Genomic DNA, 25,853 nt, shown 5'->3' on the forward strand with positions numbered 1-25,853 from the left:
CTTTTTTTTTTTTTTTTTTTTTTTAATAAATCGGAGGCTTTAGATTTTCCAAGACACCTGCAATCAATTAATCAATCAATAATAATACAAAAATAAATATATAAATAAAGGAAATCTACATACGTACACCTAAAACTGGCTTTATTTTTATGCAAAATATTTTAAAAGTATACAATTTCAAAGTGAATCAGAAAATAAAATGAACATTATTTGCAAAATGCAATATTTAATAATAAATAGATATCAATAAAGAATTCAAATAGGGCTGCTATTTATGCCAAAAATCATAATTCTCAATTATTTCCTTGAAATTGTAATTGCAATTATTAATTACGATGATCACAATTTACATTGAATGATGTTTTGAATAGCTTTGAAGCAAAGCTTTTTTTTTTTCCACTGTTTGGAGCAAAAGCATGCTGTCTCCAGAGCTGATTTAAACTAAATGACTAGCATTCAGCTCTTCACTTACAGCTGCTCCTTTTCCTGTCATCGTGTAAACAATCAAACGATAATTAATAAGTGTCTGAGTTTGAGCAAAGCACATTTCTGGGAGTCTGCTAAAGCATTTCAGAGAAATACTTCCCTAAACTACAGCACAGACTCATTTATTAAAAGCTACAGAGTTCAGCGGGATCTCGATCAGACACACACAGGCTTACGTCAGTCCAGTCTGATTACTAAAGCTGCTGTGATGCTGTGGATCTATAGAGAGAGAGAGAGAGACACACCGTCATCATTCACATCTACACAAGCTCAGTGGATCCCCACTCCTTTAACGTTACTCTGTGGTGTTTGATGTCATTATATGCTCATATCTGAGCGCTGACCAATCAGACGGCAGTATTGCAGACAGATGATCCCGTGTGAGATCTCCATCGCCGCAGAGACTGAGAGAACGGCTGATCGTTACTGACGGACTGTGAAATCAGATCCGTGTCTTTCGTTTAACACTGACACGCGCCACATGCTAACATCCACACATATAGACAGACTGACTGACTGCGGTGTTTTGTGTTCAAGTCAGTTTTTTATACAGATTTCTGAATTTTAACTCTTAAGCTGCCGCTATACAAACACAACTATCACAACTATCAGCAAAATGATATATGACTGTCTGTATTTACATATATTAATGACTATTTGATGATAAATGATATTGCTGCCTGTTTCCCACTTGAGCTGAAATCCTAAGTCATTTGATTATAAACCATATTCATATTATTGACATTATTTTACATATAAATGTATTTATATAAATTAAATTTTAAACAATATTCACTTATCAGAAATTATTTTGTAATATTAACTTAACCATACACCATATTAATTTATTAATATTAATTCTAAACCATAACTTAACTTAAAAATACATGATTATTATTATTATTATTATTATTATTATTATACTATTTTACATATTAATATATTAATATGAATTAATTATAGACCACATTCATTGTAATATTAACTAACCATAAATCATATGAATTTATTAATGTTAATTTTAAACCATTATTTAACTTAAACATACATGATTATTATTATTATTATTATTATTATTATACTATTTTACATATTAATATATTAATATGAATTAACTATAGACCACATTCATGTATTACAATTAATTTAATAATATTAACTTAATCATACACTATATAAATGTATTAATGTTGTTTTAAATAATAATACTGTTAATAAGCCAAATGCTGTTTTTAATTAACTATAAACCATGTTAGATCATTATTAACGTATTAATATTATTATGTATCAATCTGAAACAAATGTATCATATTAAAAAATACATTTATGCATATTTAAATACATTTAGTAATAATAACCAAACCATACATCTTATCCGTTTAATTATATTAATTTGACATTAATTTAACATGAATTAGTTTTATTATAAATCACTGACTATAGCTATAATAATTTAGTAATATTAACTTAAATACACATTTATTTATTTATTTAAAACTATTAAAAAATAAATTAGACTACTACTTATTCAATTAATATATTTTTTAATTATAAACCATAATTTAACTTAACTACATCATATTAATTTCTTATTATCATCATCATCATTATTATTACACTATTTTACATAACAATCTATTAATAAAAATTCTATAGAAACCATATTCATGTATTACAATTAATTTAATAATACTTGTAACTTACATAATTATTTAGTTATTTATTTGTATTTATTAATTTTAGCATACTGCATATTCATTTATCAATATTAATTATAAACCATAATACACCATATTCATTTATTATAATTATTATCATAACCATACTATTTCACGTTAATTTGTTAATATAAATTAATTAGAAACCATATCCATGTATTAATTAATTTAGTAATAATAACTTGCATACACATTTATTTATTTATTTATTTATTTAAAATAAATTACAGACCATTACTTTATTAATATCTATTTGTTACTTTTAACATACACCATATTCATTTAACAATACACCTTATTAATTTATTATTATTGTTATATTATTTAATTCTTAATTCTTATTATACACATTAAAATTAAATACAAACCATATCATTTTCAATATAGTTCAGACTAATTAACTCAAATAACTCTTAAACTAATTAACCCTCTATACAAACAGAAAAACACGACCACATTCATTAACATATCAATTACTTTTCAATACTCAGTAAATTAATACACAAACACTTAAATCATTGCCATCTGAGTTGAAATCCCATTCATTTACGTCATCAGATCCAGTCACACTCCTCCTGTCATTTCTATGGATTTCAGACGACACAAGAGATTTGACCTTTAACCTCCGCGTCAGATTGAGAGGCTCAAAAAACAGCAGACTGTGTCTAGTAATGAGTTTTATTGATGGAGGAACAAACACATTTTCTATTCATTATGCTAATGGCCTGAGGATTCCCTCACTAAACGCTTCCTCTTGTCTAACTGACAAGATGAAGTCGAGCGCTGATGATTAAAGTTGAAAACACGCTAGTAATGCGTGTTGCATAATCAGAATACAATTGGAAGTAACAAGTCACACTTTACTTTAGTCACATTCACACTGAAATAAATACAGTGTCACTCCTGTTCTGTACATACAGACTTCAGTTATTTATGTGCGTCAAGTGTGAACAGAGCCAAAAAATAAAATAAAGGATTATCATCATTTTTTTAATATATTTTAAATTGTAAAATGTAGATTATTTTAATTTAAAATTAAATTATTTTCATTCAAAATTACATTTTAAATTCAGTTTAATTAAATATAAAACATGTTATGTGCTGATTTAATATTTTATTACTATACAAAAAATAAAGAAATAAATAAATAAAACTGAATACAAAAATACAACTAAAATACAGATTAAGTAAATATTAAACATATTTCAGCTATATATTTGAAATAAATAAATAAAAAATAAATAAATAAATAAATAAATACATACATAAATACATAAATAAAACCTGGCAAAAATACAACTAAAATATAGATTAAGTAAATACTAAACATGTTTCAGATATATATTTGAAATAAATAAATAAATAAATACATACATACATACATACATACATAAAATCTGGCAAAAATAAAACTAAAATTGATTGACCAAAAATACAACTAAAATAAAGATTAAGTAAATAATACTTAAAGTGTTTCAGGTATATTCAAAAAAATAAAATAAAATAAAATAAAATAAAATATTAAAAAAAATAAAATAAAATAAAATAAAATAAAATAAAATAAAATAAAATAAAATAAAATAAAAATAAAATAAAATAAAATAACATTTCACAGTAACACTGTTTACACAGTATTTTTTATCATCACATAAACACAGCCTTGGTGAGCAGAAGAGACTCCTTTCAAAAACAAACAAACAAACAAACAAACAAAAAACCAAAAAAATTACTTGACTCCATACTTTTGAACAGTAGTGTACAGTATGTACAGTAAGACCAAATATTATATTCACCAAATTTTAGCAAAAAAACGTAACATTTGCACAACGACAAATGTCTATACAGACCACCCTATTAAAAGATAACATCTCATAAAAAAGTGACAAGTATAAATGCAATTAGTTTCTTTGAAAGTCTCCAACAGCATCAAATCAGAATAAAAGACAAACGACGCGAGAAGCGAGATCTCCAGAGAACGAGCTGTTCGTCTCTTATCGCCGCTAATCGCTCCGCATTGGCTTTAATCGCGCGAGCGGCTCTTCAAGAAGTAATCAAAGTGAAGTTCATGCTCATAGTTGATCTGGCGCTGATGAGTGATTTTCTGGAGCTGTATTTGTGAGCGCGGCGTCATAAATCACGGCTGATTCATGCTGCAGGTACGCAGACAGCTAACAGTAAATCAAAAGCCATCTGCCCGCGGGACGGCCATCGCAGCCGCGGCACCCAGTCATCTGTCATGTCAGCGTGGCCGCCGATTTACATTTATTTACATTTAGCGCACAGCGCCTCATTACGCACAGGAAGTGAAGAAGGAAACGGCGTGAGCGGAGAACACAAATACTCATTTATAAACAACTAACTTTTGAAGGAGAAATCAGGACGGCAACGACACAAACTTCAGCTTTACATCCGAAGAGGAAAGAGAACGGATCAATCACCAATCACTGATAAAGCTGAAGGCCTTTTCTTTTGTGTTTACTCTCAAGCAAATATTGACTTTTTAAATATAAATTATACAATACATCTGATTAATAGAACAGACTATTATTAGTTTATACTACTATAGTTTTGTTAAAATTTGTTAAAATCTTTTTAAGTCTATATAGTTTAAGTTTCAATTTATAGTTTTAGTATATTAAACCAAATGTAAGTTTACTTGAACTAAATAAAAATGAGAAACAGCTAAAATAATAATAATAATAATAATAAAAATAATAATAGTAATAATAATAAATATATATAATATATTTTTTTTGTAATTTTTAGTTTTATTCTGTTACTTAATTTTAGTTATTTTAGTTATTTAACTTAAATGAAAGCATTTTTTTATTTATGCATTTATTTATTTTTCATGGTTTTAATTTTAGTTAACAATAACCCTGTATACTTTTTAAATTATTGTTAATAGTATGAAATAAAATAAAATAAATAAAATAAAATAAAATAAAATAATAAATAAAATTAAACTAAAATAAATTAAATAAATCAAGACACAATAGAACAAAAATAAAGATTAAGCAAACAATACTTTAAGTGTTCCAGGTATATATTCAAATAATTAAATTAAATTAAATTAAATTAAATTAAATTAAATTAAATTAAATTAAATTAAATTAAATTAAACATTTTGACACTGACGTTAAACAATCAGAACAGATCATCTACATATAAAAGTTAGAGATACACTAACAAATAAATTAATTTTAGTTGAAGCTTTAGTCATTTTGTTGTGCTTTTTTAAGCTGTCATTTTAAAATGTCTATACAGTTTATTTAGTTTCAGTGTTTAGTTTATTTAGTTTTATTAGTATTTCAACTTAATCTATAGCAAAAAAATAAAAAATAAAAAAATAAATAAATTCTACATTAAATTAAATTAAATTAAAAATACATTCTGACTGACGTTAAACAATCAGAACAGAGATCATCTACATAAAAAACTAGACACATTAAACTAATTTTAGTTGAAGTTTTAGTCATTTTGTTGTGCTTTTAAACTTCTGTCATTTTAAAATGTCTATACATTTTTTTTTTTTTTTTGGTTTCAGTGTTTAGTTTATTTCATTTTAGTTATTTTAGTACTTCAACTTAAACTATAGCATAAATAAATAAATAATTTAAATTAAATAAAATTAAATAAAATGTTTTCTGTTTTAATTAAAACTAAATAACCCTGTATACTATTTGTTAGTAGTAGTAGTAATAATAGGACTCAACAGCTTTCCCTAGCCTTTCCATTATGAGCCATTGTGATTGTTATGGTCATGATCTTTGGCTCTTTAAATATTCAGAGAGAAAGTTGCTCGGCTGCCAGTTATTGCCTATGGAGATCTGAAACTCTAAAGACATTGACAAACTCACTCAGTAGGTGCTTTTTCTTGCATCTCTCTGTAGTCAGCCGATAGTGAGATCTTTACAGCCCCAAACAGTCAAACAACAGCTGCTCGATACTGCTTTACATACATTAACACACCATTAAACAGTGCTGAAGGGATTTTCATCGCTCTGGTTTGAAATTAAACCATTTGATGTGACGTACTGTAAATATCACACCTAAACCACCTTGATGTTATTTTGACACTGACATCAGACAATCACAACTGATGTCACCTACATATAAACATCTTAAAGGTACAGTAACACAAAAGTCTAAAAGGTACAGTACCAAAAACATTGTTTAATGGGTGGACAACGTTAAAGATAAACTAAATGAAAGCTCACACACGTGACAGATCAACTTCATAAAAACAGCAATGCATGAAACAGACGCAGGGATGAACTGATCACACACACGCTCTGAAATGAGGTCTGACATGCCATCGCTCTGATCCGCACTGCAGTCGTGTTTGACGTTTGCAGCAGATGCTTTTCAATCACTCTGTCTGATTCACTTAGAGAAAACACTAGAAAACGTCTGAGATTTAACACACAGATGATTAGTGTGTATGTTAAACAGGTCTGAAGGTTTGTCATGATATCAAAACATCTGTAGTCAACATTACTATTGTGAAATTTGCCATTTTAAACGCCACAGCAAAATCGAAGAAGGTAATAAACATTACTTTAAAAAAGTTAAATATTAACAAAGCAATGTAATTAAAAGAAAATCATAAAATATATAATTGATTATAAATCAAAACGTGTCTTTGAAGTATTTGAAAATTAAACACAAAGTTTATTTAAATTTGTAATAATTCCTTGCATAATATATAAAAAAAAAATAAATAAATAACAGAACCAAAACACCAAAGACACAGATAGCAAACAAATTCTTTCAAGAATAGAATAGAATAGAATAGAATAGAATAGAAAAAGTATTATTTATACTTGAAATGTATTCAACATATAAAACAAAACAAAATAAAACAACCAAAGACAAAAAACAGAACACAAATAAAGACGACGCAAACAATACTTTAAGTGTATGAGGTAAAATAAATTTAAATAAAATAAAATAAAATAAAATAAAATAAAATAAAATAAAATAAAATAATAAATAAAACAAAATAAAATGAATTAAAAAAAATACTTGAAGTGTTTGAGGTCTATATTTAATTAAATTGAATTAATATCAAATAAAGACAGAAACAGCACAAAATAAAATAGAATAAAATAAAATAAAATAAAATAAAAATACTTGAAGTGTTTCAGGTCTATATTCAATTCAATGCAAAATTAAATTAAATTAAAAGACTGAACCAGCACAAAATAAAGAAAGCAAAAAATAATGGTAGTATTTCAGGCCTATAAAATAAAATAAAATAACATAAAATAAAATAAAATAAAATAAAATAAAATAAAATAAAATAAAATAAAATAAAATAAAATAAAATAAAAAAATCAAATCAAATCAAATCAAATCAAATCAAATCTTGAAGTGTTTCAGGTCTACATTTAATTCAATTCAAATATACATATATAAAGCACAAAAATAAAGATAAAGTAAAAAAGTGTTTCAGGTCAAGACAAAATAAATAAAACAAAACAAATAAAAACTAAAATTTCATTAAATTAAAATGAAATAAAAGCACAAAAATAAAGATACCATAAAATACATTAGGTCTATTATTTAATTCAGTCTCATTCAAATAAAATAAAACAACTGTATCGTAAACAATACTTGGCGTTTAAGGTATATATTCAAAAAAAAAGGAAAGAAAAGAAAAGAAAAGAGAAAACTATATATTTGTGCATGTGCTGCATTATTTCAAAAACACACATGAAAGCGATGCACACAATCTCCTGACAGTTCCTCTCCTGAAGAGCACAAACACACATCTTCATGTGGTAAACCTCCACCTCAGGAACAGCTGACTGCACTGTTTCTGCGTGAGGTGAAGAGCAACTGATGTCAAAGTGATGAATGTACAATCAGAAGAGGAGCACCAAAACACAACACACACACAAACAACACAAGCTCTTATACTCTGACGCCACTGTAAACGTGAGTTTGCTTTCCATCAGTGCTGCTGAGGTCACCAGTAACTAGTGTTTAGCAACTGTGAGCCTCGTCTGTCCTATTTCCCCGCTCTCAGTGGAGCCCAGCTTATTTATACCGGCTCACACGGGTAATCACCTGTTGATCGCTGACAAACCACGTCCCACAGGAAGAGCTGCGTTAAAAACAGACTCCTTCTGTTAGCTCATTCACCGGGGAGAAGCTTTTTCAGTCGCTCGCATACGTGACGTCACTCGAGAGACGAAAAATTTGATGGTTTCAAATCAAACATAGCTGCATGAAAAAGCTGTATCCCTGAAGACCTGCGGTCAGAGTAGTAATCCCTGTGTGGACATAAATATGTATGTTTTTTTTTTTAAAGAAATTAATACCTTTAGTCAGCAGGGATGCTGAAAAATGCTCAAAAGTGACAGTAAAGACATGAAAGTCTATAATTAAAAAAAATAAAATAAAATAAATAAATGCCGTTCTTTTGAACTTTAACATCAATTAATCTAACGAATCAATTAATCATATTAGAATGATTTCTGAAGAATCATATGACACTAAAGACTGGAGTAATGATGCTGAAAATTCAGCTTTGACCTTAGAAATAAAGGACATAAAATAATAAAATAAAATAAAATAAAATAAAATAAAATAAAATAAAATAAAATAAAATAAAATAAAATAAAATAAAATAAAATAAAATAAAATAAAATAAAATAAAAAATGTGTGCTGATGGCAGCCAGAAATAGAATTTTTATATTATATTAATTTTTTATATAACATATATTTATTTATTTATTTGGTAAGCAGAAAAGGCATTTTTCCTTCTTTTTCCCAAAAGTTTGAACAGTAGTATACATTTAGATCAATAACTCACATTGTTTAACAGATACTCATTAAAAGTGACCTGATGGTGAATGAATTAACAAACAAAAAAAAAAAGACTTTTAAGTGTATTTTAATTACTGGTAGTCTTAATCTTGACAAAATGCATTAAAGCACAAGTAAGTTCCCCAACACAAGTGTGTGTGTCATAATCTTAAGTGATCAAAGATAATCAGGTTTAGCGAAAGTTTCATATAGACAACAAGAATATGAACACTTTGACCTCAGCCGCCTTAAAATGACCCGTCGGATCTCAGGGATCTTTTCCTTCCCGCAGGAGGAAACTTTCCGTAATGAGATGGGAACAATCTGTCGACGCTCTGGCTGCCATGTTGTGTTTAATGGTATCACAGATTGTGCAAGCCAAGCGTTACTCTACAACAATGATGCTGACGCAGACAGACAGATGCCAAACGCTGATGGTTACGAGGCTCTCTCTCGACAGGCGCAGATAAAACACACCCACTGCGGCCCGTGACAGCGAGCCGCCGTTAATCTGATCCACCGACCACCTTTGATGAATAATCTGAGTGCGCTAAGGCTGATAAATGACTGGAAAGAAGAAAGATGGAGATAAAGATGATCCAACAGCAGAGGGATCACCGTTCAGACACAGATATCATACTAGCATAAGTCTAGCTCACATTACACATTAATCTAGTCAAGAAACGTCCACTTATGTTAGATCAGATCGTCTGACTGCCATGCAAAATGATCTTTGTCCATCTCATTTAAAGGAGCAAGCAAACCTGAAAACAAATTAAATCTATTGATCAAGACCATATACTAGAGACTGACAGATACAGAGTAATTTATAAACAATACTGATACATATCATTTGTTTGTTTGCCTGATAACCGATATGCAGAACCGATACTTATTTATTTACAATGATAAGAACCACACTGAACAAGCCATTATTAGAATTGATAATGTTATTAGAACTGTTACTAATGTTTTTGTCAATCTGGATTATGAAATATGCCATGCTGTAATGGCACTCTTGCATGCAACTCTAAGAATATTTATTTGTAGATTTTACATTACAAAACCAAAATCTGCTTATGGAAAATGCCTTAATATCTGAAAAAATAATGGTAAAACTGATTATTGGTTAATCTCTACAATAAATCATTAAACTTCAATATTTTACAAAACCGATATCCAATTATGGACAAATGGATCAACTTAATATCAGTAAAACTGATTATCGGTTGATATCAACAATGAACCATTAAACTTAAATTTACAGAACTGATATCCCATTATGGAAAAATGCTTCAATATCAGGAAAATACTGATTATCGGTAGATCTTTACGAATATTTATTTGTAGATTTTACATTACAAAACCAAAATCTGCTTATGGAAAATGCCTTAATATCTGAAAAAATAATGGTAAAACTGATTATTGGTTAATCTCTACAATAAATCATTAAACTTCAATATTTTACAAAACCGATATCCAATTATGGACAAATGGATCAACTTAATATCGGTAAAACTGATTATCGGTTGATCTCTAGAATGAACCATTAAACTAAAATTTACAAAACCGATATCTGATTATGGAAAAATGCTTCAATATTGGGAAAATATCGGTAAAGATGATTATTGGTCGATCTCTACAATAAACCATTAAACTTAAACATTCTACAAAACCAATATCAGATTATGGAAAAATGCTTCAATATCGAGAAAATATCGGTAAAACTGATTATCGGTTGATCTCTAGAATGAACCATTAAACTAAAATTTACAAAACCGATATCTGATTATGGAAAAATGCTTCAATATTGGGAAAATATCAGTAAAGATGATTATTGGTCGATCTCTACAATAAACCATTAAACTTAAACATTCTACAAAACCAATATCAGATTATGGAAAAATGCTTCAATATCGAGAAAATATCGGTAAAACTGATTATCGGTTGATCTCTAGAATGAACCATTAAACTAAAATTTACAAAACCGATATCTGATTATGGAAAAATGCTTCAATATTGGGAAAATATCAGTAAAGATGATTATTGGTCGATCTCTACAATAAACCATTAAACTTAAACATTCTACAAAACCAATATCAGATTATGGAAAAATGCTTCAATATCGAGAAAATATCAGTAAAACTGATTATCGGTTGATATCAACAATGAACCATTAAACTTAAATTTACAGAACTGATATCCCATTATGGAAAAATGCTTCAATATCAGGAAAATACTGATTATCGGTAGATCTTTACAATAAACCATTGAACAAACATTGCACAAAACTGATTATGGAAAAATGCTTCAATATTGCATATACAAACACAACACTTTGTTGTTAGTTCATACTGCATGAACTATTGAGAACAGCTTTTTTCTTAATTTTGAAAATATTAATAAACGTGTAACCACATTGTAAAGTGTTTCCCATTTGGCTGTAGACTTACGTCAGTTCATGTTGTTACAAATAGCACTTAAACACACAGAGTATGAACATTTATTGTAAAATATACTGTATTTAATCACATTAAGTTTAAAATAAGCATTTAATGCAAATCCTTCAACAAGTCAAATGTGCATTTCTCTACATGAAAACAGAACAACCCTGACAAAGATTAAAGGTCAGTTGTCTGTAATGTGCTTTTTTTAAACATTTAATCATTTTATTATTGAATATAGAATACAGAATAGAATACATTATTATTATTATTATTATTATTATTATTATTAAATTATTATTCATACATTTTTGTTTTCAGGGATGACTGAGGTCATTGCGCAGGAATACCATGATGAAACGGGCTTAAGAGTCAACAGTTTTTGTGTTTGTACTTCTTATTTAATTTATTTATTTGCTATTGTATTATTTAAATGTCTTATTAGTTTTCATATGCAGAAACGCAAATTTTACTTTCATTCAAGGCTATGGGTTAAATGTTTTTCTGAAAGATGTCACATATAATTTAATATAAAGTAACTATCCAAATATCTGTGACTACTGACAACCTCTCGTACTTCTTGGCTTAAAATACTGACCAGTACAAACACCTGCAAGCACTCAGACGAAAAACACAGTGTCCTGTTTGAAAGAGTAATGTTGCTCGAGAGAGAATCAGGGAGTGACGGAGAACGATCACATACAGGAATCCGTTACGAAGAAACAAGCGTGATTCAAGATGCAAAAGCAGCACATATTAAAGCAGCTCAGAGCTTATTACATGTTCAGTTTCACACAGAAACCAATTTACTTTCCATTGACCGTTTTTCAGGCAATTAGATTTCCATCGACAGCAGAGTGAGAGAGCGCTTGGGTCAGCGGCGCTGTCGACGCTTCAGACGTGCGAGCGTTTCGCCGAGCGCTCGCTCCTTCCGGATAACAAATAACTCTCCGCCGCGCATGAAAAACTCCCCCAGCCTCAGATTATGTATCCGACTTTATTTCCGATATTAGCTCTTTCTTTCTGCAAACTTGGCTGATTTTCTAAATTGCGCGTTATCGACTGATCCAGGCAGGGCCTGCGGGGCGGTGCGTGGAGCCGCGCCAGCGCTTGTAACCATTAGTCTGTTCAAAGGCCCGGGCACGCATCCACCGCGGCCCTTACCGCTGCAAACGGAAACCCAGATACCCCAGAACCACACCGGCTCAGAGATCTGACCCATCCGAGTCGCTCAAGGTCAGACGGGCTGAACGGTATGCGCACGAGCGTTCAGCCACAGACCAAACTACCCGAGCCGCTCCTGAGGATTGACGCTGCGGTGATATCGGGGTATCCATTTCCCCCGTGAGTCCCAGGGAAAAGCCGATCCCAGAAACTCACGTTTCACATTCGGAGCGCCAGAGCTAATCCAGTAAAGTTACCCAGAGGAGGGTTTTCTCGCTCTTTCAGACCTCATGAGACTCAATGCGGGACTCATTTACGTATCAATTTATCTCAGATGCTTCTTTCTAAAGACAAAAAAAAAAAAAAAAAAAAAAAGTCAGTAGGTGTCATAAGCAAAATAAATGAGAATAGCAGCTCGGATCATTTGATCTTGGGAGAATCTGAGCTATTATTAGATTCTGAGCTCATTAAGATTCATACATAACATTTACATATGGTAAGTATTTGCATACAAACCAAACTGCATAATATAAATATAACAAAACAGTTACCACATATGCACACCTAAAACATATAAAATGCAAATAAACTTACAGTTACAATAATTTTACATACAATACATGATTAGATATCTACATAATATTTAATGCATTTAATTTTAAACACTAAATTTCTCATTTCCGAAAATATATATTTTAATAGATTAATATGGCACCATAAAACAGAAAAAGTAACAAGTTCCATATAAAGTTATACAAGTTGCATCAGTTGTACCTACAACATACCATTACACACATTTCAGTTTTACATTAATTTTACCTACAATAAACTTACTGTATACATATAAAAAAAAAAGAAAAGAAAAAAAAACATAATATTTGAAAATGACATTGTTTTTTGTTTATTATTTGTTTATTGAATAGTAAAACAAGTTTATTATGGCACCATAAATGACACAGAACAGAATTAAAACTAAAATGAAATATCATCAAAAATTGGGTTAGTTTGTGTACAATAAATTAAATAAATATAAAAATATTTCTAAAGTTATTTTACTATTAAATAAATATTTTAAGCCAAATCCTCAAGATATAAAATACGCAAATAACAAAATGTAAATAAATATACAGTTACATTAAATTTACTTACAATACACTGTTAAATATCTATTTAATTAATTAAATATTTGATTTAATATTTTGTATGATTTAATATACATTTAAAATTAAACATTTAAAACTTTATTTTTAATTGATGAATATTTCACTATAAACCACATAAAACAATTAAAACTAATACTGAAGTTACGTTTTATAAAACAAAGTCATAAGTTGCATTAAATGTACCTACAATATACTACTATAAATATTTCATTTATTTTTTTCTATCATTAATTTTTCCTTACAATATACTTATATCTTACACATTTTAATATTAATTTTAATAAGTTTATTATGGCACCATAAACCTCACAGAACAAAATTAAAACTATACTAAAAATTATTATATAAAATTAGGCTTTTTTTTTACAAATGTGATAACATTTAATGCATTTATCGTACAGATTAAATTCAATAAAACCAACCTCATACTAACTCAATAAAAATGCCCACCACAAAATTATATCAAAAGTTTATCAAAAGCATTTTAGTTTCTGGCAACACATTTAATTGCAAATTTAAATGTATTTTTTTATTTACTTATTTATTTTTTCAAATTCAAGATTGCACTGTAAAATCACACAAAGAACAGAATTAAAACTAAAGTTAATCTGTATAAAAATAAAAATGCTGGCATTGAACATATTTAAGTAATCCTGATTAAATAACAAAATCAAACTCATATCAAAAGAATAAAACTGACCACAAAACTAAATCATTTGAAGTGACTCAAAATAATTGTTGTACATTTCAGTACATTAATTCTGTATGCTTCAATTTTTAATATGCTAGAATTGTACTTTTTTTGTACAGTATGAACACTTTTAATTACTGATGAATCACTTTGGTGTCCTACAGGGTAATCTGAGCATAGCTCAGACATTGTTGAAACTCTACAGAAATCACATGTGAGATTACCGGGGTCTCATGAGAAACACCTGACTGCAGGAGACTTCAGCAAAACTTTCAATTCACTCTCATCATTGCTGTCAAGAAGAAACTAGAAAAGGAGAAATGAAAGATTTCATGTGCGATTCTTCTTTGCTATGAGTGAAGTTTGTGCACGGCTGTTTACCAGGTGTTTACAGGTGCAGGACTTTAACCGCGTTGGATTTTGACAAATGCCTCTCAACCCCTCTCGCTCTTCAGACAAATGTAACGCTTAAACTCAAACGCTTAATTTCCGCCTCTGTTAACTGCGGGCAGCGGCCATTAATCAGTATGGCGTTCGGGGCGCGGCGCTTGAACGTGTGCTAACAGCCAGATGCCGGCGGCTGTCGGCTCAATCCATCAGCCGTGATTGGAGAACGAAAAGGTTCAGGAGTTTCGAGTCGCGCCCACGTCGAGAGAGTAATTGCCCGCCGCGGTGGGCGTCGAGGTGTTTTACCGAGACACCAACCCTCTGCTTTGCATTCTGGGTATTATTCAAAAACGCCTTGACTTCAGATGACAGATTACAGAGACCAAGCTCCACCCCTTCTACAAAACCGGGGCTTAGAGTGAGATAATGCATGCGGGCCTGACCTAGGTTTAATAATAGCAGAGATGAAACACTAATCACATGCAAAGAAAAAAGAAGAGTCTTGAAAGTTGACATTTTTTAACAGTGGAAGCATCCATTGGTTGAAAGTCAAGTGGTCTTGATGACATCATCTGAAGAGGAAAGTCGTTTTAGCAACAAAAAATTGTGTCAATTTTACACCATATCACTCATTCAAACCAGCAGCATTCTTATGTCTTAGTATTCAAAAATGTCTCATTATATGACAGATTATGGAGGCCAAGCTCTGCCCCCTTCCATAAAGGTGGGATTTAGAGTGAGGTAATGCATGCGGTTCTGAGCTAGGTTTTAATAATAGCAGAGACGCATATATATAAAAAAAAAAAAATGAATCATATGCAAAAAGAACTTGCTTGTGAATAATACCCGGAATTCAGAAGATTCACCACTTTGTACGAGAAACAGCAAAAGCACCCATTGGTTGAGATCTAAGTGGCCTTGATGACATCATCTGAAGAGGAAAGTTGTTTTAGAGCTGACGAAGTGAATCACTTCTGATTGCAGGCATCAAACCAGCAAACAATATTTAATCACTTCCTCAAACCAGTAGAAATATAAGAATTATTCAAAAATGCTTCAACATCAGATGACAGATTATGGAGAACAATCTCCGCCCCCTCTATAAAGGCAGAATGAGGTAATGCTGTTTTGAGCAAGGTTTAATATTAGCAGAGATAAACCACCAATCACACACAAAAAGGACTTGTTTTTGAATAATACACAGAATTCAGAAAAGTCATCATTTTATACCTGAGAAACAGTGAAAGCACCCATTGGTTGAAATTCAAGTGGCCTTGATGACATCATCTGAAGAGGAAAATCGTTTCAGAGGTTTTGATTGCCGGTATTAAACTAGCAAACTTTATTTTGTATATTTCACTTATTCAAACCAGAAGCATTCTTCTAGGTATTATTCAAAAACACCTCAACTCCGGATGACAGATTATGGAGGCCAAGGCTCTGCCTTTTTAGAATAATCTATATTTAACAATCTATATTTAACTTCATCAAACCAGAAGCATTCTTGTTATTAAAAAAAAACAAAAAAAAAAAAAAAAAACCTCAACATCAGATGACAGATATGGAGCCCAAGCTCTGCCTTTTCTACAAACACAGGACTTTGAGTGAGGTAATGCATGTGGTTCTGGGTGAGGTTTAATAACAGCGAAGATAAAACACTAATCACATGCAAACGGACTAGTTTTTGAACAATACACAGAATTAAAACAAGTTGAGAAAGTATACCAGAGAAACAGTGGAAGCACCCATTGGTTGAGATTCAAGTGGCCTTGATGACATCATCTGAAGAGGAAGTCATTTCAGAGGTGACAAGTTTCAGCTCTCTAGCACCCATGGATCACCAGATATGGTGGGTGCAACTGGGGGTACAGTACCATATCTCGGTGCCTGTTGATGCTAGAGCTCCCAAAGTTTGCCAGTTTTGATTGCACATATCAAACTAGCAAATAATATATATTTAATCATGGTAATGAGTAAATTCATGTGGTTCTGAGCGAGGTTTAATAATAGCAGAGAGAAAACACTAATCACAAGTCTGCATTTTATACCAGAGAAACTTCGAAAGCACCCATTGGTTGAGACTCAAGTGGCCTTGATGACATCATCTGAAGAGGAAAGTTGTTTCAGAGGTGACAAAGTGTGTCAGTTTTGATTGCTGGTATTAAACTAGCAAACTATATTTACTATATTTAACTTCATCAAACCAGAAGCATTCTTGTTTTTTTTTGTTTTTTTAAAATAACAACACCTCAACATCAGATGACAGATATGGAGCCCAAGCTCTGCCTTTTCTACAAACACAGAACTTTGAGTGAGGTAATGCATGTGGTTCTAGACGAGGTTTAATAATAGCACAGATAAAACACTACTCACATGCAAAAAGGACTTGTATTTGAACAATAAACAGAATTCAAACAAGTCGACATTTTACACTAGGTATTATTCAAAAACACCTCAACTTCGAATAACAGATTGTTGAGCCCAAGCGTCGCTCCTTCTACAAAGATTGGGTTTATAGTGAGGTATTGTCGTTTTGAGCAAGGTTTACTATTATTAGTGATAAACCACTAATCACACGGAAAAATTACTTGTCTTTGAATAATACCCAGAATTCAGAAAACCCAGCATTTTATAAAAGAGAAACAGCGAAAGCACCCATTGGTTGAGATTTAAGTGGCCTTGATGACATCATCTGAAGAGGAACATCGTTTCAGAGGTGACAACGTGTGCCAGTTTTGATTGCAGGTATTCAACTATCAAGCAATATTTAATCACTTCTTCAAACCAGAAGCATTCTGGGTATTATTCAAAAACACCTCAACATCAGATGACAGATTATGGAGCCCAAGCTCTGCACCATCTTCAAGAGGAAAGTCGTTAGTTTGACAAGGACTCTTTTCTTGTTGGATACCTGCAACTCGTATGAAACCAAAATTGACTATTCACTATTGATACTTCACTTCTGAAATGATTTTCTTCTTCAGGTGATGTCATCAAGGCCACCTGAATCTTAGCCAATGGGTGCTTCGTGTTTCTCTGGTATTAAAATGCGGTATTTTCCCCATCTAATCAGTTCCCGATACATAAAAATGAATCCTGATTGTGATATGTACAGTACATAAGTTGAACAGGTTGTAAGTGACATTTCTTGTTGATTCAACCCCATGTTTTTCAGGGAAACGGTCGATTAAGTCAGTCAATTAGGATAAAAGCATCTGCTAAATGATTGCTTGCTTACTTAAAAGAGCTGTGTTAGCAGTTAAGAAGCTCAATTTGCATGGCTCTATAATTGTCCAATCATATCGTTTTCGCTGCTGAAATTGATCCTGATTGGCTCATACCGTCTTGATCTCATTAGCGGCAGCAATAAAAAAGCCAAATTTGTGCTTCCGAGGCAATTAAGTTAAAAATGCTGAACTTTAAAAGTGAACATCATTAAAAAAAAAAACAGGCCAATGTGAACAATATGTGAAACGAACGTGAAAATAATGATTGTGTGACTGTTCTGGAGAACATGAAACATCTGTCCGCAGCATTAACACCAGTTTCGCTGATTTGAAACTCACTACTAATTGTACATTGACTCAAGATATTAGTCTTCCCATGCAAAACTTCAGAAATAAGAAATGATTCTGGAGCAGCAAATCAGAATAATTTCTGAAGGATCATGTGACATTGAATACTGGAGTAATGATACTGAAAATTCAGCTTTGATCACAGAAATAAATGACATTTTACAATATATTCACATAGAAAAGAGTTATTTTAAATTGTAATAATATTTAAAAATTTTACTGTATTTTTAATCAAATAAATGCAGCCTTGCTGAGCAGAAGTGCCTTCGGTGAGCTTTGCACAAATAGAATAGAATAGAATAGAATAGAATAGAATAGAATAGAATAGAATAGAATAGAATATGAAGTGCGAAGAGAGCTGGGCTGGTTGCATTGGTGTGTGCGGACACGTGGCGCACTGGCTGCTTGTTACCGGTCCCCTCCGTCTGTAGCGGGTCAGGAGGTCAGCGTGTTGCGGGTCACAGTGAACATGATCCACCGTGCAGCGTGACCAGAAAGCGCTGATGAATACTGCTGCCGCTCATGTTTACCAGACTCAACTCTGGCCGCAGGCCGTGCCAGGCATACAAACACACATCTCACGAACACAGGAGACACAGAGCGGCTTCCCCTGATACTCACACACTAACAACCACAGCTGATTCACGAGTCAACATGGACAAGAGGACACAAGCAACCAGGTCACATCAACACCGCTGTGATATATATTTATACACTACACTAAGTTGGGGGTCAGCAAGAAGTTTATTCTGAATCAGGTGGACATTTTTCATAAGAACTTGTTCTATTGATACGGTAGAACACAAGCAGTTATTAGTAACTAAATTTAAGAGTACAGATCAGACCTGTCAAACATTTAAACACATTAAGACTAAATCTACATAAAACATGTACACACACAGCTGATAATGGGAAATGACATACTTCTGAATATGCAGTAAGGCAGTACCTCCAGTACTGTGGGGTTGTGGGTAATAGCTGAAATAAACAATACACCAAAAAAAAAAAAAAAATCTGCCAGGATTAGTACACCATACAGGCAAAGTTATTATAATTAACTATACCAAACCAAATAAAAATTAATTAATTATTTATTTTAAAAAATTGTTAAATTAAATGTTAAATGTTGCACACACACACACACACACACACACACACACACACTTATATATAGATATATATACACTGATATACTTTTGTAACTTATTTTATTTATGCCAAGAACAACATCTCATTTTCACTTAGTTTAACTAAAGTACTAAAATAACAATCTAAAACTAAGCCTAAAAAAAACTAAAATCAATCAACAAAAATGACAAAATTACTGAAACTAAAACAACAATAATATAAAAATAAATAAAAATAAAATATGAAAAGGTATAAGATAAAGTAATAATAATAATAATAATAATAATAATAATAATAATAATAATAATAATAATAATAATAATAATAATAATAATAATAAATTGTTAAAAAATATAAAAGAAAAACAATTACAAATGACAAAATTACTGAAACTAACTAAACAAACAAATAAATAAAAGATAAAAACAATGAAAAAAGTTAACAAAACTAAAATAATAAAAAATAAATTTAAAAAATAAAAATAAAATCATATTATATTATATCATGATAAAATCATATCATAAAATCATATAAAATCATATATACAATCATATTGTAAAAAAAATAAATAAATCAATAAATAACATCACAAATTACTGAAACTAACTAAAATAAAAAGTAAAATATTGTTAAAAATATAAAAGATTTAAACAAAAATGGAAAAACAATTACTGTAAAATAATAAACAAAACAAAATATTATTTAAACTATTTAAAAGATAAAAACTTTAAAAATTACAAAATTATTGAAATTAATAAATAATTAAAAATAAAATATTATGAAATAATATTTAAAAAATAGATTTTTTTTAAATAAACCTAATCCATAATAGCAACAAAAACTATAATAGTACAAAATCAGGGGTGCACTTTTTTTTTTTTTTTTTTTTAGCCTGGTTCTTATACCTGGAGATTTGGTTTGGTCCTCACACAGCACATAGTGTGATACATTAAATATAAGTCTAAAAAAATAATTAATAATAGTGTTAATATCATTGTACTTTCTTTTTTCAAATTGTGTTAATACTATTGCATTTTAAAATAAAAAGGGAGTATTAAATAAAAGTCAAATTATTTATAGTAAACTTAAAAATAAAATGATAATATTTACATGTTTTATATGAATTTTCATACTTTTTAAACCCAGCAAGCAAGTATATGCCCTCCCCGGTTTAGCGTTTCCGACAGTAGAAAAGAGCATCAGCGAATTAAATATCACATTTTTTGCATTGTGCTTTGAAAACGGCAGCAGATAGCCTAGAATTATGCTTTCAGTTTGAATAAAAATCTTACACAGTATTACATTTTGTTGATCTGACGTGGTAATTGTGCATTAACAGCTGTCAACAACCATGTCGGTACGCAAATGCGTGCTCTGAGTTTATTTACACAGCGCATTTCTTATTTTGGTCGAGCGACCACTTATGTGCAGCCCTGTACGTAATACTGTAACAACACTGCATCTAAACACCTTCAGCACATGACTCGAGATGCACAAAATTTATTCTGGCCTACTATAAATTATGAATAACGTGCAAATGAGGAAACCAAACTAGCTTGTTTTCAAAACTAAAAAGTTACACTGGATTGCAGCATAGCACTTCAGAGCACTTGGTGAACTGCTGTACACTTTCACGCAATTTACAGAAAAAGCAGAGTCAAATGTAATTACGTAACTAAATTAACAGCTCCACCTTTGTTCAGGAACAGATTTTCCCTCATGTAAGGTCACCACTTTATGTCCAGCGTACAGTCCCAGTGCTGAAACTGCACATGCACTTACAGCAGACAGCTGAGGCATCTCATTAAAACTATATGCGAACGCATGAGAGGCCACGAGCGGAGCGCCAGACAGGAAGTCCGTCCGTCACATTTAGAGCACTTAGATCCAATAATCGCTCCATCACTGGGAACATGATACCATGATGAATGTACTTTCACTCTGAAGTGTGTAAATGCTACTGAGGCTGAACCCCGGGTGACAGAAACCTACTCGCGCACGCTAATCCATCTGTTTAAGACTAGTCCCCCTGGCTGACCAGTTTAACTAGTTTCACATCAGCTTAAATGCTTTCAGACATATGCGTTTTAATTAAGAAACTCATATCTAGTGACATGACTGCACATGTGGCCCCAAATCATCTCTTTAAAGAGAAAAGCTCTTGCTTTTTTTTAAATTAAATAGCGTTTGATGGGACATCGTGTACTTTTAAAGTTATGCATGTACTAATATAACTTGCAAAAAAAAAAAGTCTACAGTTACTGCTTTTTAAATAACACAGCATGCATAATCTATTACTGAGCTCACATGATATTTCTCTATTAAGTGCAATGAACTGGTTTCATTTCACCAGTGCAGAGAGATGAAATATACTTGCAATTAAGGTAATTTATGAAAACAAGTTTTAATATCTCATGCCGCTTTAAGTAAAATTCTCATTTCAAGATTTTTTAATACTTTTATTGGAGTTAAAGGTGGGAAAGAGTCATTAGAAACCAAATTATGACTTTTTAGTACAAGAAATGTTGCAAGTAAACATTAGGACTGAAAAAACGTCAACAAGCTGAATGAATTCATCAGACAGCAGTGATGTGCGACTGAGTCAGAGCAGAGATTCACCCGTGTGTACGTGAGAAACACCAGGGGTTTCCCTCCATCCCTCGGCCTCCCCTAAATGAAAAACTGAGAGAAAGCTTTTGGCTGAATGAGAAAGTCTCTCAGTGCTGCAGTGGCTGTGAGAGCAGATTTATGGGGCCCTCTAATGGGCTCTACAGAAAAACCCCTCTGTCAGCACAGCTCTACATCCACTCCTACTCCTCACACACACACACACACACACACACTCACACAGAGACAGAAAGGGTTGTGGTCAGCTACGGACCGAATCTATGGAGTTTATTACATTTTCTGTGCTGATTTAAGAGCAAATATGAAGAATTCTACTCATATACTCAAATCAGTGCTGAAAACACCACCACATTTGGCAAAACTATTACAAACTTCAAATCTATATAGTGCTAGTACACTTCTACAAGTCAACAAAAATAACTTCTGGCATATTAAAAAAAAAATGATAGCGTACCTTAACAACTGAAGACTTAACTTTTAGTATGTGTTTGTTCAGTTACTTATATTCAATTATAGAGATATACTAGTGCACTTTCACAAGTGAACTAAACCAGTGAAGCATAATAAACAAACACACAAACAAATAAATAAACTTGTGTTCTCCTACAAGTAAACAACTAACTTTTAGCATGTTTATTATATGCACAAATAAAATAAATAAATAAATACATACATACATACATATACTAGTGCACTTTTACAAGCAAACTAAATTAATCACAAAAATAGATGCATGTGTACTTGTACATAAAATAAAAAATAATAATAGTTAAATGCATAAATACAAGTAATCCAAATTAAGCTAAATAAATAAATAAATAAATAAATGTGTGTGTATACTCCTACAAGAAAATTAACTTTAAGGCACGCATTTATGAAACACACAAATGAAAAATAAATAAATAAAATAAAAAAACACATATACTAGTGCACTTCTACAAGCAAACCAGTTTATATATATATATATATGAAATACACAAATAAAAAATAAAACAACCAGTACACTTTTACAAGTAAACCAAACATAAATACATGCAAATAATAAATAAATAAAAACATGCATACAAATGAACTAAATTGAGCAAATTAAATAAATGCTAGTGCACTTCTAAAATGGAACAAAAAATAACTTTAAGCAAGTGAGTGAGTGAGTGAGTGAGTGAGTGAGTGAGTGAGTGAAGTGTAGCTGCACAAGTGAACAGAAACAGTGTGGATACCAAAGTCTCCGATCAAAATATGAAGTCAAGCATTTCTCATCAAAAGACCTGAGCTGTTCCACATTCATTTGAAAGCTTTATAGTCTTACTGGATGAATAGTGACTCAGAAACATCTCAGACAAAAATGAATCATATCTGCTGCATAAACTCTCTGTTTCCTCAGTATGTGTGTGAAGGCAGCTTCAGTGTAATGAACAAACGCTGGAGTTTCCTTATAAACACAGCAGTCAATACAACACAGGAATATAAATCAAGCTCTGCTGCCTGCTGACAGATATTCAGCACCATCAATCCTGACACACAAACACACACACACACACAGAGAAGTAACACATTGCAAGCATGTGCTGCTGTTGTACGTACTTAACGTGTTCCTGCAGCAACAGAGAAAGCGATATGTACTTTCACTACATTATGAACAGCTTCATGACACGTTTCATAATAAACGAAGCATGAAATCAAGCTTATGTAGCTAGAATTTTTCTTTATGCAATAAGAATGCAATGCAATTAACGCTAGAGATGTCACACGTACTGCTACTCTGATCCCAAAGAGATTAAAAACAAAGATACAGTGATGAACTCAATTCAGGTACTGCAGTTTAAATAGATTTCATTACTGACGGTTTACTTAGTAAACCTAGTAAGTATTTCACACGCTTAGTTGAGAAATGCATGCAATTAATTGAGCACATTAGCATGCACGTTAACACTCATATGAATAAATGTAATAAAATATTTTTACTGTACAAATAAAGCTATTTTGACATTACTGATAAACTAATATAGTTTGTTTATATTTTAATTAATTTACACTTTTTTTTTAAATTATTTATATATTATTATTTTAATTTTAGTTTTAGTAATTTTGTTGTGTATTTGTTATATTTTATTACTAATGTTTACTTGGATAATTATTTAAGCAATGCATTCAGTAAGTTGAAAATATTAGTGTGCACTTGATAATATTCATAATACATTTAATATGAAATTAAATGAAAAAATAATTTAATATAAAGTTTCTGTATTTATTGTAATTTTAGTTAAAGTTTCAGTAACCTTTATGTTTGTGTTTTTTTATGAATAAGTGCATGCTAATATTTTAATCTATTTGCATACATTTCTCAATTAAGTATTGCTTAAGTAAACTGGATAATATATGTATATAGTAATAATAATAATAATAATAATAATAATAATAATAATATATATATATATATATATATATATATATATATATATATATATATATATATATATATAAATAAATGACAAAAACACAAAAAAATTAGTAAAACAGAAAATTATAAAAAAAAATGAAAACATTGTATTATAGGTGTGTGTATACACACACACACACACACACATCTATAATACAATGTTTTCATTTTTTTTTATATAATTTTCTGTTTTACAATTTTTTTTGTGTGTGTGTTTTTGTCATTTTAACTTTTTATACTGTAGATATGATTAATTTTTAGTTTATTTACTTCCAGTGCCTTAATCAAAAATGAGAAATATTGCCTGGAAACTAGCTGAAACAAACTAAGTCTACACTTTTTTGATTATTTTATTATACTCCAGTTTATGTTTATTTGATTTCAAGCAATAAAAATGTTTTTTTTTTTTTTTTTTTTTTTTTTTTATGGTTTTAGGTTTAGTTAACAATAATAACTCTGAATAGCATATTAGTTTTGCTGTTATATTAAAGAGAACTGTGAAATTTCATTAACTACTAAAATATGGTGACATCCCTCAGTTGGCTCAATTAACACAATTAATAAAAACAAAATAAGGTTCTTTATTCTAGTACAGAAACATTGAGGCAACAACACACGCCCTTAAAAACAGAAAGAAGAGAAAGAAAGTGTGTGCGTGTAAAAGAGTTTAATTGGGTTTTGAGGCCAAGTAATAACCACTTAAGTTTGCAAACAAGCTCCTGGTAGTTTGATAAATGTGCTTAATTTAAAAATAACCTTGTTACTCCGATTTAAAGTGAAGAAAAGCAGGGAGATTTTGAGCCCATTTACAGTTATTAAGCAGCCGATGAGGGTGACAAAATGAAGCCTGTCCAGATATTCAGTACAATTCATCAATTACTCAAACACGCAGAAACCTTCAGAGGGATTCGGCACATTTCCCAGAGATCCTGAACACACCGGAGGGCCGAACGGGATATTAGCTGATCCGTCTTACAGAAAACCTCGGCGGACGGGAAAGTAAACGACAAGAAGTGCAGTTTTCATGCAAATGCAGCACAAGAGTGTTTGCCCTCCTCACTGACCTGTCCAGAGGGGAATATCCATGAACCGAGCGGCTTTATGAAGAAGATCTCTGTGCCTCCACACACACCGTTCCTGATCCTGAAACAAACAGGAATAAATGAAGTGCTTTAAAATACATGCACTGAATTATTTGTACCACTTTTAAAAAAT

General features: G+C 30.9%; 1 protein-coding gene across 9 annotated transcripts in view; it reads right to left on the reverse strand.

The window, feature by feature from the left end:
- rbfox3b (RNA binding fox-1 homolog 3b) overlaps positions 1-25,853 on the reverse strand; it is a 314,331-nt gene that overhangs the window by 146,301 nt on the left and 142,177 nt on the right. For all 9 annotated transcript variants that reach the window (XM_051106640.1, XM_051106644.1, XM_051106639.1 and 6 more), the window contains one exon: positions 25,703-25,781. Coding sequence is in view for 2 of the 9 variants with exons in the window: in XM_051106639.1 (XP_050962596.1) it covers positions 25,703-25,724 (22 nt within the window). In the remaining 7 variants the exon portion in view is untranslated. The remainder of the gene's footprint in view (positions 1-25,702; positions 25,782-25,853) is intronic.

This window comes from Labeo rohita, chromosome 3 (assembly GCF_022985175.1).
Source record: "Labeo rohita strain BAU-BD-2019 chromosome 3, IGBB_LRoh.1.0, whole genome shotgun sequence".
NCBI lineage: Eukaryota > Metazoa > Chordata > Actinopteri > Cypriniformes > Cyprinidae > Labeo > Labeo rohita.